General features: G+C 45.4%; 1 protein-coding gene and 1 non-coding gene across 6 annotated transcripts in view; one reads left to right on the top strand and one right to left on the bottom strand.

Moving 5' to 3' along the window:
• The window catches only part of ino80 (INO80 complex ATPase subunit), a 116,261-nt gene that overhangs the window by 6,782 nt on the left and 91,086 nt on the right, over nucleotides 1-18,393 (top strand). For 3 of the 5 annotated variants that reach the window (XM_071412589.1, XM_071412587.1, XM_071412588.1), the window contains exons 4-17: nucleotides 52-203; nucleotides 450-517; nucleotides 732-872; nucleotides 2,322-2,442; nucleotides 2,675-2,880; nucleotides 4,433-4,486; nucleotides 4,683-4,886; nucleotides 10,733-10,934; nucleotides 11,076-11,143; nucleotides 11,280-11,492; nucleotides 11,651-11,731; nucleotides 13,614-13,709; nucleotides 14,891-15,093; nucleotides 17,161-17,245. In XM_071412589.1, coding sequence (XP_071268690.1) covers nucleotides 52-203; nucleotides 450-517; nucleotides 732-872; nucleotides 2,322-2,442; nucleotides 2,675-2,880; nucleotides 4,433-4,486; nucleotides 4,683-4,886; nucleotides 10,733-10,934; nucleotides 11,076-11,143; nucleotides 11,280-11,492; nucleotides 11,651-11,731; nucleotides 13,614-13,709; nucleotides 14,891-15,093; nucleotides 17,161-17,245 — 1,894 coding nt within the window. The remainder of the gene's footprint in view (nucleotides 1-51; nucleotides 204-449; nucleotides 518-731; nucleotides 873-2,321; nucleotides 2,443-2,674; nucleotides 2,881-4,432; nucleotides 4,487-4,682; nucleotides 4,887-10,732; nucleotides 10,935-11,075; nucleotides 11,144-11,279; nucleotides 11,493-11,650; nucleotides 11,732-13,613; nucleotides 13,710-14,890; nucleotides 15,094-17,160; nucleotides 17,246-18,393) is intronic. The other 2 variants (XM_071412591.1, XM_071412590.1) reach the window with 1 other exon arrangement.
• On the bottom strand, nucleotides 15,754-15,830 carry trnaa-ugc (transfer RNA alanine (anticodon UGC)). Its single transcript has one exon. It is a non-coding gene; the product is annotated as a tRNA-Ala (tRNA).

Below are 18,393 nucleotides of genomic sequence, written 5' to 3'. Positions count from 1 at the left end.
CGTGACTAGGATGAGTCTGGGCTCATGTGTACGTGTTTTGTCATATCACAGTGATGACAGCGACGATGGCGGATTAGGGGAGGGGCCTTCTCTGGGGCCGGTCAATCAGCACGCAGCCTTGGCGATAAAAGAAGAGTCATGTGACCTGGATGAGGAGGGGCTTGTTACCGAGGGCACCACCCTCAACGGAACTCCATCACAAGGTGAAGGGGCGCTTAGGGAGAGTTCACCTGGAACGTTCAAATAGTTGCGTGTACCCTCCCAGCTGTTGTGTGTGTATATATATTCTGCTTTAGTAGGAATCTGGATTCCAAGGTGTCATCTCAGATTAATGCCCAACATTGGCTCCATACCAAGTGCAATATCCTGGATCCATATCCAAAATCTCACCCAGATCTTTATTCAAAGACATTTGATTTTATCTTTCACGCTCCTTTTATTCTCCACAGAACACAAGGAAGACAAAGCCAGTCTATACAACTTCTCCAAACTGAAGAAGAGCAGGAAATGGCTCAAGGTATTTTTCATTGATTCATGATTGAGTGTGTTAACATTCAGGGCTGGTTTCCCAAACACAAAGCCTAGTCCTGAACCAAAACAAATGATCATGTTTTTTAGTCCAGAACTAGACTTAATCTGTGTCCAGGAAACCAGTCTGTAATGGTGTATATAAGAGAGATAGTGGGTGGATGTATCTGAATTGTTTTCCATTGCCCTCCCCTCCCCCATAGAGTATCTTGTTGAGTGACGACACCAGTGAGTCAGACACAGAGGACTCGGACTTCAGTCTGTCCAGAGATGAGCTACAGGACATGCTCAGACTGCACCAGTTCACAAGGGAGCACCAGAACAAGTTCCACAACGACAGAGAGGTACACACACACACACACACGTCTAGACATACACACAGGCATGCATGCATGTGCATACACAACTATGTTATTACTTGATATATAGCCACATGACCACCACTGCAGTCACATGACCACCACTACTATTGTGCTCGTTGTGATGGGATTGACTGAACAGTGATGACTCTGTAGCGATGTATAGAGATTTGTTTTTGCATGGACATTACCATTGAGGGCTTCCACCATTTTAAAGTAGTCAACTGGTTGGAGATTCCTTATAGATTGGGAGGGATCAGCCAATGATCAGAGCTTGCCTGAGAAGAGAAGGGTATATGGAGGAGTGCATCCACTATTGGAAACCAATGTGACATTTTTGGGGTGGCAGGTAGCCTAGTGGTTAGAGGCAGGTAGCCTAGTGGTTAGAGGCAGGTAGCCTAGTGGTTAGAGGCAGGTAGCCCAGTGGTTAGAGGCAGGTAGCCCAGTGGTTAGAGGCAGGTAGCCCAGTGGTTAGAGGCAGGTAGCCCAGTGGTTAGAGGCAGGTAGCCCAGTGGTTAGAGGCAGGTAGCCCAGTGGTTAGAGGCAGGTAGCCCAGTGGTTAGAGGCAGGTAGCCCAGTGGTTAGAGGCAGGTAGCCCAGTGGTTAGAGGCAGGTAGCCCAGTGGTTAGAGGCAGGTAGCCCAGTGGTTAGAGGCAGGTAGCCCAGTGGTTAGAGGCAGGTAGCCCAGTGGTTAGAGGCAGGTAGCCCAGTGGTTAGAGGCAGGTAGCCCAGTGGTTAGAGGCAGGTAGCCCAGTGGTTAGAGGCAGGTAGCCCAGTGGTTAGAGGCAGGTAGCCCAGTGGTTAGAGGCAGGTAGCCCAGTGGTTAGAGGCAGGTAGCCTAGTGGTTAGAGGCAGGTAGCCTAGTGGTTAGAGGCAGGTAGCCTAGTGGTTAGAGGCAGGTAGCCTAGTGGTTAGAGCGTTGGGCCAGTAACTGAAAGGTTGCTAGATCGAATCCCCGAGCTGTCAAGGTAAAAATCTGTCGTTCTGCCCCTGAACAAGGCAGTTAACCCCACTGTTCCTAGGCCGTCATTGTAAATAAGAATTTGTTCTTAACTGACTTGCCGAGTTAAATAAACGTTAAATTAAAGATGGAAGGGAAAAAAGTGCGTTGTCTTCAAATTGGTTTGCTTAGTTTGTAAATTGGCATTAGTCTTTAACACCGCCATCTAGTGGCCACAATAAATGAATGACATACAAGACGTGGTTCAGGACTTCCAGCCCTGCAGGGGGTGGTATATCACCAATATTAGCATTAGACTTTATTTTTCAAACATCAAAAGAAGGAGAAAATTGACTACATTTTAAAATGGCAATAACCATAAATGGCGCTGCCCATGTGGTCACAGTCACCACAAAGACAGATACAAACTTGACATCTCTATACATCTGCTCCTCTAAATGCCAGTTTGTAACCCCCTTCCTCCTCCTCCTCAGCTGCAGCAGTACCAGTACTATAGTACGGGACTGCTCTCCTCCCAGGACCCTTTCTATGAACAACAGCGCCACCTGCTGGGCCCCAAGAAGAAGAAGATCAAGGAGGAGAAGAAATTCAAGGGTAAGAAACGCAGTTTATTTACTTATTTATAATTGTCTTTCTTTGCATTGTTTGAATGTGTCTTTTTATGGATGATTGTGCCCACAAACCTATTTGATTTTTTTTTGTTCTAGAGGGAATCGTATAGATTTTTAATATTGCTACTAGTGAACAGGTTTACTTGCGTCCTGGAAAATGTCACATTGGGTTTCCAATAATGGATGTGCCTGTCCATATTCCCTTCTCCTCTCAGGCAAGTTAAAGAAGGGCAAGAGGAAAAAGAAGAGAGGGGAGGGAGAGTTCTCAGGCGAGGGGCGGCCGCATGTCACCAAGATCTTCGCCAAGTTTTCCCATGACGCCCCTCTTCCCATGTTGAAGAAGAAACACCTGACCGTAGAGCAGCTGAACGCACGGCGACGCAAAGTCTGGCTCACCATCGCCAAGAAGGAGTGCCCCAAGGTACGCTGGGTAGTGTAGTCTGAGAGGTCTACAGGAGTCAGAATGATAACTGTAGGAGTGGATGTAGGTCTTTTGTTGTTGTTGTGAGCTGTATCCATAAAGCGTCTCAGAGTAGGAGTGCTGATCTGGGATCAGTTCTTCCTTTTACATCATAATCAATAGGATTATATGGACAGATCCTAGATCAGAATCAATATGATTATATGGACAGATCCTAGATCAGAATCAATAGGATTATATGGACAGATCCTAGATCAGAATCAACAGAATTATATGGACAGATCCTAGATCAGAATCAATAGGATTATATGGACAGATCCTAGATCAGAATCAATAGGATTATATGGACAGATCCTAGTGGCTCCCCCGAGTGGCGCTGCGGGTCTAAGGCACTGCATCTCGGTGCTTGAGTCATCACTACAGACCTTGGTTCGATTCCAGGCTGAATCACAATCGGCGGTGATTGCGAGTCCCATAAGGCGGTGCACAATTGGTCCAGCATCGTCCGGGTTTGGCCGGTGTAGGCCGTCGTTGTAAATAAGAAATTGGTTCTTAACTGACTTGCCTAGATCAGATCAGAATGACTTGCCTAGTTAAATAAAGGTTAAATAAAAACAAATCTGAGATCAGCACTTGCACTCTGAGCTGCTTTGTGGATGCTGGCCCTAATCTCTGATTAAAGGATGTCTGAGAGGGACTAACGTTGATATTTAGAGCATGTGAATGGGTATGAAGTAATCTATTCATGTGAATGGGTATGAGGTAATGTATTCATGTGAATGGGTATGAGGTAATGTATTCATGTGAATGGGTATGAGGTAATGTATTAATGTGAATGGGTATGAGGTAATGTATTCATGTGAATGGGTATGAGGTAATGTATTCATGTGAATGGGTATGAGGTAATGTATTCATGTGAATGGGTATGAGGTAATGTATTCATGTGAATGGGTATGAAGTAATCTATTCATGTGAATGGGTATGAGGTAATGTATTCATGTGAATGGGTATGAAGTAATGTATTCATGTGAATGGGTATGAAGTAATGTATTCATGTGAATGGGTATGAGGTAATGTATTCATGTGAATGGGTATGAAGTAATGTATTCATGTGAATGGGTATGAAGTAATGTATTCATGTGAATGGGTATGAGGTAATGTATTCATGTGAATGGGTATGAAGTAATGTATTCATGTGAATTGGTATGAAGTAATCTATTCATGTGAATGGGTATGAGGTAATGTATTCATGTGAATGGGTATGAGGTAATGTATTCATGTGAATGGGTATGAAGTAATGTATTCATGTGAATGGGTATGAGGTAATGTATTCATGTGAATGGGTATGAGGTAATGTATTCATGTGAATGGGTATGAGGTAATGTATTCATGTGAATGGGTATGAAGTAATGTATTCATGTGAATGGGTATGAAGTAATCTATTCATGTGAATGGGTATGAAGTAATCTATTCATGTGAATAGGTGTGAGGTAATGTATTCATGTGAATGGGTGTGAAGTAATGTATTCATAATTGCATAATCTTTCTTTAGGCGTTCAAGCAAAAAGCATCAGCCAAGAACTTTGTCCTTACCAATGCCAAAAAGGTAAAATGTTTTTAACCCTTTCCTGACCTATTAAAAGCTGGTGTCTGTATGTATAGATGTTTGGAAGAGTATCCCTGTGTAAGTGTCTCTGTGATTTACCTGAGACAAATCCTGTGTGTAGTTTTTCTGTTGCTTCAAACTAAATGCCTGTATGTTTTTCTGTTTTCTCTGTGTGTGTTTGTGTTCTCGTCTCCAGCTGGCCCACCAGTGTATGCGTGAGGTGCGAAGGGCAGCCATCCAAGCCCAGAAGAACTGTAAAGAAACCCTTCCCCGGGCCAGGAGACTGACCAAGGAGATGACGCTTTACTGGAAGAAATATGAGAAGGTGGAGAAGGAACACAGGAAGAGAGCCGAGAAGGAGGCTCTGGAGCAACGCAAACTGGACGAGGAGATGAGAGAGGTGAGACCACACTGCTCTACCACGTCAGGAACATGACGAGTTACCTTCCTGCCGTATAATGCTCTGATGTAAAACATACTGCTCTACCACGTCAGGAACATGACGAGTTACCTTCCTGCCGTATAATGCTCTGATGTAAAACACACTGCTCTACCACGTCAGGAACATGACGAGTTACCTTCCTGCCGTATAATGCTCTGATGTAAAACACACTGCTCTACCACGTCAGGAACATGACGAGTTACCTTCCTGCCGTATAATGCTCTGATGTAAAACACACTGCTCTACCACGTCAGGAACATGACGAGTTACCTTCCTGCCGTATAATGCTCTGATGTAAAACACACTGCTCTACCACGTCAGGAACATGACGAGTTACCTTCCTGCCGTATAATGCTCTGATGTAAAACACACTGCTCTACCACGTCAGGAACATGACGAGTTACCTTCCTGCCGTATAATGCTCTGATGTAAAACACACTGCTCTACCACGTCAGGAACATGACGAGTTACCTTCCTGCCGTATAATGCTCTGATGTAAAACACACTGCTCTACCACGTCAGGAACATGACGAGTTACCTTCCTGCCGTATAATGCTCTGATGTAAAACACACTGCTCTACCACGTCAGGAACATGACGAGTTACCTTCCTGCCGTATAATGCTCTGATGTAAAACACACTGCTCTACCACGTCAGGAACATGACGAGTTACCTTCCTGCCGTATAATGCTCTGATGTAAAACACACTGCTCTACCACGTCAGGAACATGACGAGTTACCTTCCTGCCGTATAATGCTCTGATGTAACACACTGCTCTACCACGTCAGGAACATGGCGAGTTACCTTCCTGCCGTATAATGCTCTGATGTAACACACTGCTCTACCACGTCAGGAACATGACGAGTTACCTTCCTGCCGTATAATGCTCTGATGTAACACACACTGCTCTACCACGTCAGGAACATGACGAGTTACCTTCCTGCCGTATAATGCTCTGATGTAAAACACACTGCTCTACCACGTCAGGAACATGACGAGTTACCTTCCTGCCGTATAATGCTCTGATGTAAAACACTGCTCTACCACGTCAGGAACATGACGAGTTACCTTCCTGCCGTATAATGCTCTACCACGTCAGGAACATGACGAGTTACCTTCCTGCCGTATAATGCTCTGATGTAACACACTGCTCTACCACGTCAGGAACATGACGAGTTACCTTCCTGCCGTATAATGCTCTGATGTAACACACTGCTCTACCACGTCAGGAACATGGCGAGTTACCTTCCTGCCGTATAATGCTCTGATGTAAAACACACTGCTCTACCACGTCAGGAACATGGCGAGTTACCTTCCTGCCGTATAATGCTCTGATGTAAAACACACTGCTCTACCACGTCAGGAACATGACGAGTTACCTTCCTGCCGTATAATGCTCTGATGTAAAACACACTGCTCTACCACGTCAGGAACATGACGAGTTACCTTCCTGCCGTATAATGCTCTGATGTAACACACTGCTCTACCACGTCAGGAACATGACGAGTTACCTTCCTGCCGTATAATGCTCTGATGTAAAACACACTGCTCTACCACGTCAGGAACATGACGAGTTACCTTCCTGCCGTATAATGCTCTGATGTAAAACACACTGCTCTACCACGTCAGGAACATGGCGAGTTACCTTCCTGCCGTATAATGCTCTGATGTAACACACTGCTCTACCACGTCAGGAACATGACGAGTTACCTTCCTGCCGTATAATGCTCTGATGTAAAACACACTGCTCTACCACGTCAGGAACATGGCGAGTTACCTTCCTGCCGTATAATGCTCTGATGTAAAACACACTGCTCTACCACGTCAGGAACATGACGAGTTACCTTCCTGCCGTATAATGCTCTGATGTAAAACACACTGCTCTACCACGTCAGGAACATGACGAGTTACCTTCCTGCCGTATAATGCTCTGATGTAACACACTGCTCTACCACGTCAGGAACATGACGAGTTACCTTCCTGCCGTATAATGCTCTGATGTAAAACACACTGCTCTACCACGTCAGGAACATGACGAGTTACCTTCCTGCCGTATAATGCTCTGATGTAAAACACACTGCTCTACCACGTCAGGAACATGACGAGTTACCTTCCTGCCGTATAATGCTCTGATGTAAAACACACTGCTCTACCACGTCAGGAACATGGCGAGTTACCTTCCTGCCGTATAATGCTCTGATGTAAAACACACTGCTCTACCACGTCAGGAACATGACGAGTTACCTTCCTGCCGTATAATGCTCTGATGTAAAACACACTGCTCTACCACGTCAGGAACATGACGAGTTACCTTCCTGCCGTATAATGCTCTGATGTAAAACACACTGCTCTACCACGTCAGGAACATGGCGAGTTACCTTCCTGCCGTATAATGCTCTGATGTAAAACACACTGCTCTACCACGTCAGGAACATGGCGAGTTACCTTCCTGCCGTATAATGCTCTGATGTAACACACACTGCTCTACCACGTCAGGAACATGACGAGTTACCTTCCTGCCGTATAATGCTCTGATGTAAAACACACTGCTCTACCACGTCAGGAACATGACGAGTTACCTTCCTGCCGTATAATGCTCTGATGTAAAACACACTGCTCTACCACGTCAGGAACATGACGAGTTACCTTCCTGCCGTATAATGCTCTGATGTAAAACACACTGCTCTACCACGTCAGGAACATGGCGAGTTACCTTCCTGCCGTATAATGCTCTGATGTAACACACTGCTCTACCACGTCAGGAACATGACGAGTTACCTTCCTGCCGTATAATGCTCTGATGTAAAACACACTGCTCTACCACGTCAGGAACATGGCGAGTTACCTTCCTGCCGTATAATGCTCTGATGTAAAACACACTGCTCTACCACGTCAGGAACATGACGAGTTACCTTCCTGCCGTATAATGCTCTGATGTAAAACACACTGCTCTACCACGTCAGGAACATGACGAGTTACCTTCCTGCCGTATAATGCTCTGATGTAACACACTGCTCTACCACGTCAGGAACATGACGAGTTACCTTCCTGCCGTATAATGCTCTGATGTAAAACACACTGCTCTACCACGTCAGGAACATGACGAGTTACCTTCCTGCCGTATAATGCTCTGATGTAAAACACACTGCTCTACCACGTCAGGAACATGACGAGTTACCTTCCTGCCGTATAATGCTCTGATGTAAAACACACTGCTCTACCACGTCAGGAACATGGCGAGTTACCTTCCTGCCGTATAATGCTCTGATGTAAAACACACTGCTCTACCACGTCAGGAACATGACGAGTTACCTTCCTGCCGTATAATGCTCTGATGTAAAACACACTGCTCTACCACGTCAGGAACATGACGAGTTACCTTCCTGCCGTATAATGCTCTGATGTAAAACACACTGCTCTACCACGTCAGGAACATGGCGAGTTACCTTCCTGCCGTATAATGCTCTGATGTAACACACACTGCTCTACCACGTCAGGAACATGACGAGTTACCTTCCTGCCGTATAATGCTCTGATGTAAAACACACTGCTCTACCACGTCAGGAACATGACGAGTTACCTTCCTGCCGTATAATGCTCTGATGTAAAACACACTGCTCTACCACGTCAGGAACATGACGAGTTACCTTCCTGCCGTATAATGCTCTGATGTAACACACTGCTCTACCACGTCAGGAACATGACGAGTTACCTTCCTGCCGTATAATGCTCTGATGTAAAACACACTGCTCTACCACGTCAGGAACATGACGAGTTACCTTCCTGCCGTATAATGCTCTGATGTAAAACACACTGCTCTACCACGTCAGGAACATGACGAGTTACCTTCCTGCCGTATAATGCTCTGATGTAAAACACACTGCTCTACCACGTCAGGAACATGACGAGTTACCTTCCTGCCGTATAATGCTCTGATGTAAAACACACTGCTCTACCACGTCAGGAACATGACGAGTTACCTTCCTGCCGTATAATGCTCTGATGTAAAACACACTGCTCTACCACGTCAGGAACATGACGAGTTACCTTCCTGCCGTATAATGCTCTGATGTAAAACACACTGCTCTACCACGTCAGGAACATGACGAGTTACCTTCCTGCCGTATAATGCTCTGATGTAAAACACACTGCTCTACCACGTCAGGAACATGACGAGTTACCTTCCTGCCGTATAATGCTCTGATGTAAAACACACTGCTCTACCACGTTAGGAACATGGCGAGTTACCTTCCTGCCGTATAATGCTCTGATGTAACACACACTGCTCTACCACGTCAGGAACATGACGAGTTACCTTCCTGCCGTATAATGCTCTGATGTAAAACACACTGCTCTACCACGTCAGGAACATGACGAGTTACCTTCCTGCCGTATAATGCTCTGATGTAAAACACACTGCTCTACCACGTCAGGAACATGACGAGTTACCTTCCTGCCGTATAATGCTCTGATGTAAAACACACTGCTCTACCACGTCAGGAACATGGCGAGTTACCTTCCTGCCGTATAATGCTCTGATGTAACACACTGCTCTACCACGTCAGGAACATGACGAGTTACCTTCCTGCCGTATAATGCTCTGATGTAAAACACACTGCTCTACCACGTCAGGAACATGGCGAGTTACCTTCCTGCCGTATAATGCTCTGATGTAAAACACACTGCTCTACCACGTCAGGAACATGACGAGTTACCTTCCTGCCGTATAATGCTCTGATGTAAAACACACTGCTCTACCACGTCAGGAACATGACGAGTTACCTTCCTGCCGTATAATGCTCTGATGTAAAACACACTGCTCTACCACGTCAGGAACATGACGAGTTACCTTCCTGCCGTATAATGCTCTGATGTAAAACACACTGCTCTACCATGTCAGGAACATGACGAGTTACCTTCCTGCCGTATAATGCTCTGATGTAAAACACACTGCTCTACCACGTCAGGAACATGGCGAGTTACCTTCCTGCCGTATAATGCTCTGATGTAACACACTGCTCTACCACGTCAGGAACATGACGAGTTACCTTCCTGCCGTATAATGCTCTGATGTAAAACACACTGCTCTACCACGTCAGGAACATGACGAGTTACCTTCCTGCCGTATAATGCTCTGATGTAAAACACACTGCTCTACCACGTCAGGAACATGACGAGTTACCTTCCTGCCGTATAATGCTCTGATGTAAAACACACTGCTCTACCACGTCAGGAACATGACGAGTTACCTTCCTGCCGTATAATGCTCTGATGTAACACACTGCTCTACCACGTCAGGAACATGACGAGTTACCTTCCTGCCGTATAATGCTCTGATGTAACACACTGCTCTACCACGTCAGGAACATGACGAGTTACCTTCCTGCCGTATAATGCTCTGATGTAACACACTGCTCTACCACGTCAGGAACATGACGAGTTACCTTCCTGCCGTATAATGCTCTGATGTAAAACACACTGCTCTACCACGTCAGGAACATGACGAGTTACCTTCTTGCCGTATAATGCTCTGATGTAACACACCTGATTCTACTTGTCACTTGGTTAGCTGAATCCGGTGTGTTACAGTAAAGTTGGAGTAAAAGCCTGCACATCCAGAAGCTCTCCAGTAGGGTTGGTCACCCCTCCACCACGTAAACAAACGTCTAGGGATCAGATTAAAATGAAATCAGATTAAAAACAGATCAAAACAAATGCTAAAACTCACCACAATGTCAAGGATTAATGCTACCTATGTCTCTCTCTCTCTCTCTGTCTCTTCTGTCTCCCTCTCTCCCTCCCAGGCGAAGCGTCAGCAGCGTAAGCTGAACTTCCTGATCACCCAGACAGAGCTGTACGCCCACTTCATGGGGGGCAAGGGTCCTGGGGAGGAGGATGGGGGAGAGGAGGACATTCTCAACAAGCTGGACGACACCAACTCTCACAGGCAGATGACCATCGGGGGAGGGTTGACAGTCAACGTTGGACAGGAGGACTACGGTAATGGTTGTTACTTTTTTTAATCATCCTAAAACATATTCCGGGTTATTTCATTTTAAATCTCAACAGCCAAATCCAATCGTGATTGAGGAACATGACCATTTTCTAGTGCACGTGTAACCGTGTTTGAATTGTTGTCCTTCTCAGATAGTGAATACTACAAGTCTCAGGCCTTGAGGAATGCTAAAGAAGCCTACGAGATACACCAGGCCAGAGTAAGTACCAGTAATACCTCCAACATCAACATGAGTCCACCCAGAGAGACATGTAAGACTCAACATGGAACAATGATTCTATTCCCAGCGTTCTCAAAGCAAGACGGTCCACTTTTTTTCCTCTCCTCCCTTTTAGACGCGTCTCTTTGACGAGGAGGCTAAGGACAGTCGCTGTGCCTCCCTGCACCAGGCCAGTGGGGGGTCAGGGTCAGGGTTCGGGGAGAGCTACAGCCTGTCTAACCCTTCTATCCAGGCCGGAGAGGACATCCCCCAGCCAACCATATTCAACGGGAAATTGAAGGGTTACCAGCTGAAAGGCATGAACTGGCTGGCTAACCTCTATGAACAGGTGAACACGAGTTTCAAAAGATCAACATTTCATTCTTTGTTGGTCTGTGTTGCTCTCTCTCTTCCATCACACACACACACACACACACACACACACACACACCAGTACTCTGTCACTTTTCTCAGTCGTGACATCCCGTCCTGTCTCCCTCTCCGTAGGGCATCAATGGTATCCTAGCAGATGAGATGGGTCTGGGGAAGACTGTTCAGAGCATCGCTCTGCTGGGTCACCTGGCTGAGGTAAGCAGCACACCTGAGTCAAATACATGTTTTTTGTTTACCTGGTCTCTTCCAAACCTTTGTACTTGATTTCCTTTGTACTTGGCATGCAGAAGTCGTAAAGTTTCATTGTAAGTCAAAAATGTGTTGTATTATTGTAATGTTTTATTGCGGGGGGGGCGATTGTTGATGAATCATGTGAATGGGAACAGTCCAGCTGTATCCATGGGCCCCAAGGTGTTTTAAATGACAGGGAGGGGAAATGGAATTATGTTTTGGGAATTTGAAGCTCACTCTCTAGAACACCATGTCCCACAGGAAGACATGTTTCACAGCTTGGTGTTTCCTGTTTTTCTCTCACACACACACACACACACACACACACACACACACACACACACACACACACACACACACACACACACACACACACACACACACACACACACACACACACACACACACACACACACACACACACACACACACACTGTCTTGTACAGCTAAACTTTTGGGGGGGACACAAGTCCCATTCCCTAACCCTAGCTCCTTAACCTAACCCTAGCTCCTAACCCTAGATCCTAACTCTAACCCTAGCGCCTAAACCTAACCCTAGATCCTAAACCTAAACCTAGCTCCTAAACCTAGCTCCTAAACCTAGCTCCTAACCCTAGCTCCTAACCCTAGCTCCTAAACCTAGCCCTAGCACCTAAACCTAACCCTAGCTCCTAAACCTAGCTCTAGCTCCTAAACCTAGCTCTAGCTCCTAAACCTAACCCTAGCTCCTAAACCTAACCCTAGCTCCTAAACCTAACCCTAGCTCCTAAACCTAACCCTAGCTCCTAAACCTAACCCTAGCTCCTTAACCTAACCCTAGCTCCTAAACCTAACCCTAGCTCCTAAACCTAACCCTAGCTCCTAAACCTAACCCTAGCTCCTAACCCTAGCTCCTTAACCTAACCCTAGCTCCTAACCCTAGCTCCTTAACCTAACCCTAGCTCCTAAACCTAACCCTAGCTCCTAAACCTAACCCTAGCTCCTTAACCTAACCCTAGCTCCTAACCCTAGCTCCTAAACCTAACCCTAGCTCCTTAACATAACCCTAGCTCCTAACCTAACATAACCCTAGCTCCTAAACCCTAGCTCCTAAACCTAACCCTAGCTCCTTAACCTAACCCTAGCTCCTAACCCTAGCTCCTTAACCTAACCCTAGCTCCTTAACATAACCCTAGCTCCTAACCTAACCCTAGCTCCTAAACCCTAGCTCCTTAACCTAACCCTAGCTCCTAAACCCTAGCTCCTAAACCTAACCCTAGCTCCTAACCCTTAATGTAATTCTAACCGTAACCCTAAACCTAACCCTAGCTCCTAACCCTAGCTCCTAACCCTAGCTCCTAACCCTAGCTCCTAACCCTTAATGTAATTCTAACCGTAACCCTAAACCTAACCCTAGCTCCTAACCCTAGCTCCTAAACCTAACCCTAGCTCCTAACTCTAGCTCCTAACCTAACCCTAGCTCCTAAACCTAACCCTAGCTCCTAACTCTAGCTCCTAAACCTAACCCTAGCCCCTTAACATAACCCTAGCTCCTAACCTAACCCTAGCTCCTTAACCTAACCCTAGCTCCTAAACCCTAGCTCCTTAACCTAACCCTAGCTCCTAAACCCTAGCTCCTAAACCTAACCCTAGCTCCTAACCCTTAATGTAATTCTAACCGTAACCCTAAACCCCTAGAAATGGCATCTGACCTCGTGGGGACTAACAAAATGTCCCCAGTTGGTCAAATGTTTGTTTACTGTTGTTTTGGGACTTCTGGTCCCCACAAGAATAGTTAAACACGTCCACACCCACATGCATACCTGTCGTGGTGACTGACTGAGTGTCTCTGTCCTGTCCTCTGCAGCGTGACAACATCTGGGGTCCGTTCCTCATCATCTCTCCTGCCTCCACACTGAATAACTGGCACCAGGAGTTTACACGCTTTGTCCCCAAATTCAAGGTGAGACATCAGGATCCTACTGTTGCTCTGACACTATCTATCAACTGTTCTGTCTATCAGCTGTTCTGTCTATCAGCTGTTCTGTCCATCAGCTGTTCTGTCTGTCCATCAGCTGTTCTGTCTGTCCATCAGCTGTTCTGTCTGTCCATCAGCTGTTCTGTCTGTCCATCAGCTGTTCTGTCCATCAGCTGTTCTCTCTATCAGCTGTTCTGTCCATCAGCTGTTCTGTCCATCAGCTGTTCTGTCCATCTCTCTGTCGGCTGTTCTGTCCATCTCTCTGTCGGCTGTTCTGTCCATCTCTCTGTCGGCTGTTCTGTCCATCTCTCTCTCAGCTGTTCTGTCCATCTCTCTCCTTTTGTTAAACTTTTCAGCCTATTGGCTCTGCCTCTGTGTTAATTGACTCTATATTTTAACTGTATATGCTATATTGAGTGAGGGGAAAATGCATCACAACACCCTGTAATCTGAAGGCGTGAGAACCGGTGGTTTCTTACGTGCCTTATTCCGATTGTCCTTTAGGGGGCAGCATAGTATTATACGACTTATGGTAACTATGAATCGGAGGCATGGTATCTTACAACGCACACACACACACACACACACACACACACACACACACCCTCCTCCATATACACCAACTTTTACTGCAAAAGCATCATTGTTGGACGTTTTCCAGAAGACAGTAAATCAAGTGTTTCACCACGGTGATGAGGTGTTAACAAACATCAGATAAGTATCAGTTCCTGAGAACGAGACAGGCGGAGAAACTGACCCGGCAACAATGGACACACACACACAATGGAGCCTCAGCCAGTATTTGTGTTGAGGGATTCATTATGGTCCCGTCACATAGTTTAACATAAGGTCTCGTATCAACAGTCCATGGAGTCAGAGTTGAAATGTTTTCTCACTAAACAATAAGACTTTTTTTTTATTTTTTAAAGAAAGCAACTGTGTTAAGTGTTCCTTTCTACTGGAAAAAGTCAGAAGGTTAAAATGTTAACCTTCTGTTGTGATAAAATAACTATATTCAATTAGAAACAAAAGTTCAACACAGACTAAGTATCTAAACTCCTTTTTTAGATCTGACTCAATGATTACTGGACCTCCTTGAGAAAATACATGGAGCAGATTCACATATTATATTCATTTATTAACCCGTTGTGCCGTTTGTCCCTCAGGTTCTGCCGTACTGGGGGAACCCTCACGACCGCAAAGTGATCAGGAAGTTCTGGAGCCAGAAAACCCTGTATACCCAGAATGCTCCGTTCCACGTGGTGATCACCAGTTACCAGCTGGTCGTTCAGGATGTCAAGTACTTCCAGAGGGTCAAGTGGCAGTACATGGTTCTAGATGAAGCGCAGGCCCTAAAGAGCAGTACCAGGTAAACCCTGACCCCTAGACCAGGGATAATCAACTAGTCAGTCACGGGACAATCTTTTTATTGAGTGGATGGTCGGGGGGGGGGGGTAGAAAATAATTACAAATATAGTTTTTTTTTACTGCAAATTAAACACACGAAGCCGAAACAGAAATTATATTTGATATAAAAAATCTAATTATTACATTTGTATATGATCACGTCTCTCTATAGTGAATAGTTGGGAACAGATTTCCAAAATCACTTCGGAGATTATTTCCTGGTGTTTATACAGTCTTATGTCCAACAATGAAAATCAAAATATAAAGATGGAACCCTGCAGTCCCTGATTTGAGGGGAACAATGAAAAGAAGCAGTGGAACTGGCTTCGCGGTCCAAAGTTGAGTTTTAAGACCTTAGACACTAACCCCTAGACACTAACCCTAGAGGGTCAAGTGGCAGTACATGTTTCTGGATGAGGCCTAGTCCCTAAAGAGCAGTACCAGGTAAACCATAACCTATAGACCCTACCCCTAGACTTCTAGACCCTAACCCCTACCCCCTAGACTTCTAGACACTAATAGATCAACATCTGGGTACGAGGTAATGGAGGTAGATGTGTACTTATACATTTACATTTAAGTCATTTAGCAGACTTTATGGAAAGTTCATACATATTCATCCTGGTCCCCCCGTGGGAATTGAACCCACAACCCTGGCGTTGCAAGCGCCATGCTCTACCAACTGAGCCACACGGGACCGGGATAGGTAGGGGTAGGGGTAAATTGACTAGGCAGCAGGATAGATGATAAACAGTGGCAGCAGCGTACATAAGTCAATGCAGATAGTCTGGGTAGCTATTGGTTAACTAGTAGTGTTTATGGCTTTGCGTTAGAAGCTGTTCAGTGTCCTGTTGGTTCCAGACTTGCCGTGTGGTAGCAGAGAGAACAGTCTATGACTTGGGTGGCTGGAGTGGCTGACAATTTTTAGGACCTTCCTTAGACACCAAGGAAGGGTTGGGTGGCAGGAAGCTCAGCCCCTGTGTTATACTGGACTGTATGCATTACCCTCTGTAGCGCCTTGCGGTCAGATGCCAAGCAGTTGCCGTACCAAACGGTGATGCAGCCAGTCAAGATGCTCTCAGTGGTGCAGCTGTAGAACTTTTGGAGGATTTTACAGGCCCATGTCGAATCTTTTCAGGGGAAAGAGGTGTTGTCGTGCCCTTTTCACGACTGTGTTGATGTGTGTGGACCATGATAATTCCTTAGTGATGTGGACACCGAGAAACTTGGACGTTTTCGACTTGCTTCACTGCAGTCCCGTGAATGTGGACGTGCTCGGCCCCTCTGTTTCCTGTAATCCATAATCAGCTATATGCCTTGCGATTGCGCACCAGCTGTTGTTGACAAAGAGACACACCTCCTTCCTTAACCTTACCAAAAGCTACCATTCGGTCTTGACGATATAGAAAAACCAGCTTGACGCGTATTGTCCTTATTCAGCCGTGACTGCGAGAAACACAGGGTATTGAAGTTCTTCAGGTCCTGTTGTGATAGGATAGTCTCGAACGGAGCTCGTCCAGGTTGTTCTCCAGTGACTGTACGTTGCGCCAATAGAATGGATGGTAGAGGCCGTTTATTTACTCGTCTCATCGAGGAGCTCGTCTGCCTCGTCTCTTCCTCTTTATCCCCGGGGATAAAGGCCTGGTTCGAGGTGAGCTGTACATCCACAGATGTCGACTGGGAAATACAAATCCGCATCCGAAAACAAGGTTAGTGACCGCTGTTCTGATGTCCAGGCGCGGCTTGCGGTCATCGGAAATTATGGAATCAGCTTATATAAAAAATAAAAAAAAACAGGAAATAGCAGAATTGGTCAGGAGCCCTTAAGACGGCAGCGATCCGTCTCAGTTCAGAGGGTCAAGTGAGAGTGCGTGGTTCTGGGCGAGGCCCAGTCACTAAAGAACAGTACCAGCTGGAGCAGCTCTTTCAGTTGTCTCAAATGACACCCGATTTCCCCACGCAGGGCATTCGATGATGATGTATACGTCATGTAGTCCAATAAGTTTGCATTGTGTCTCTGTGTTGACAGTGTTCGTTGGAAGATCTTGCTGCAGTTTCAGTGTAGAAACAGACTGCTGCTCACAGGAACGCCCATACAGAACACTATGGCAGAGGTGAGAGGTCATTCTGTCTGTCTCTCTGTCTGTCTCGCTCTGTCTGTCTGCTCTCTCTTTTTATCTCTTTGTCGCTCTCTCTCCTCTTTCTTTCTTTGTCTCTCTCCTCTTCTTTCTCTGGCTCTCTCTCTCTCTCTATTTAATAAATGCTTAATGTCATGGATGGGTGGTTACCACTGTTGCTAAATCAATGTACAGTATATGTAGTATGTTCATTTATGTAAATATGTTTGAGCAACAATAATCATATATATAGAGATATATATATATCTCAACCAAAACAATTATACATAGTAAATAATACACACGAGAAAGCAAACGGCAACAAATCAGATTGAATCGACTCTCTTTCTCTCCTCATACTCTATCACTCTCCAATTCTCTCTCCCTCTCACAGTTCAATTCAAAAAGCTTTATTGGCATGGGAAATGTATGTTTACATTGTCAAAGCAAGTGAGACGGATAATAAACAATAACATATAAACAGTAAACACTCACAAAAGTTCCAAAGGAATAAAGACATTTAAAATGTCATAAGTCTATATACGGTATTGTAACAATGTGCAAATAGTTCAAGTACAAAAGGGAAAATAAATAAACATAAATATGGGTTGTATTTACAATGGTGTTTGTTCTCCACTGGTTGCCATTGTGGTAACAGGTCACAAATCTTGCTGCTGTGATTGCACACTGTGGTATTTCACCCAGTAGATATGGGAGTTTATCAAGATTGGATTTGTTTTCTAATTCTTTGTGGGTCTGTGTAATCTGAGGGAAATATGTGTCTCAAATACAGTCATACATTTGGCAGGAGGTTAGGAAGTGCAGCTCAGTTTCCACCTCATTTTGTGGGCAGTGTGCACATAGTCTGCCTACGGCGGTCATTCTCAATAGCAAGGCTATGCTCACTGAGTCTGTACGTAGTCAAAGCTTTCCTTTATTTTTGGTCAGTCACAGTGGTCAGGTATTCTGCCACTGTGTACTCTCTGTTTAGGACCAAATAGCATTCTAGTTTGCGCTGTTTTTTTTGGGGGTAAATTCTTTCAAATTCTTTCTCCCTTTCTATATCTCTTTCTCAGCCTGTCTGTATATGCTGTATAGTGCCTTCAGAAAGTATTCATACCCCTTGACTTATTCCACATTTTGCT

The sequence above is a fragment of the Salvelinus alpinus genome, chromosome 8 (genome assembly GCF_045679555.1).
Source record: "Salvelinus alpinus chromosome 8, SLU_Salpinus.1, whole genome shotgun sequence".
Lineage (NCBI taxonomy): Eukaryota > Metazoa > Chordata > Actinopteri > Salmoniformes > Salmonidae > Salvelinus > Salvelinus alpinus.
Note: the sequence above shows the minus strand (reverse complement) of the source record. Positions and strands in the feature narration are given on the sequence as shown.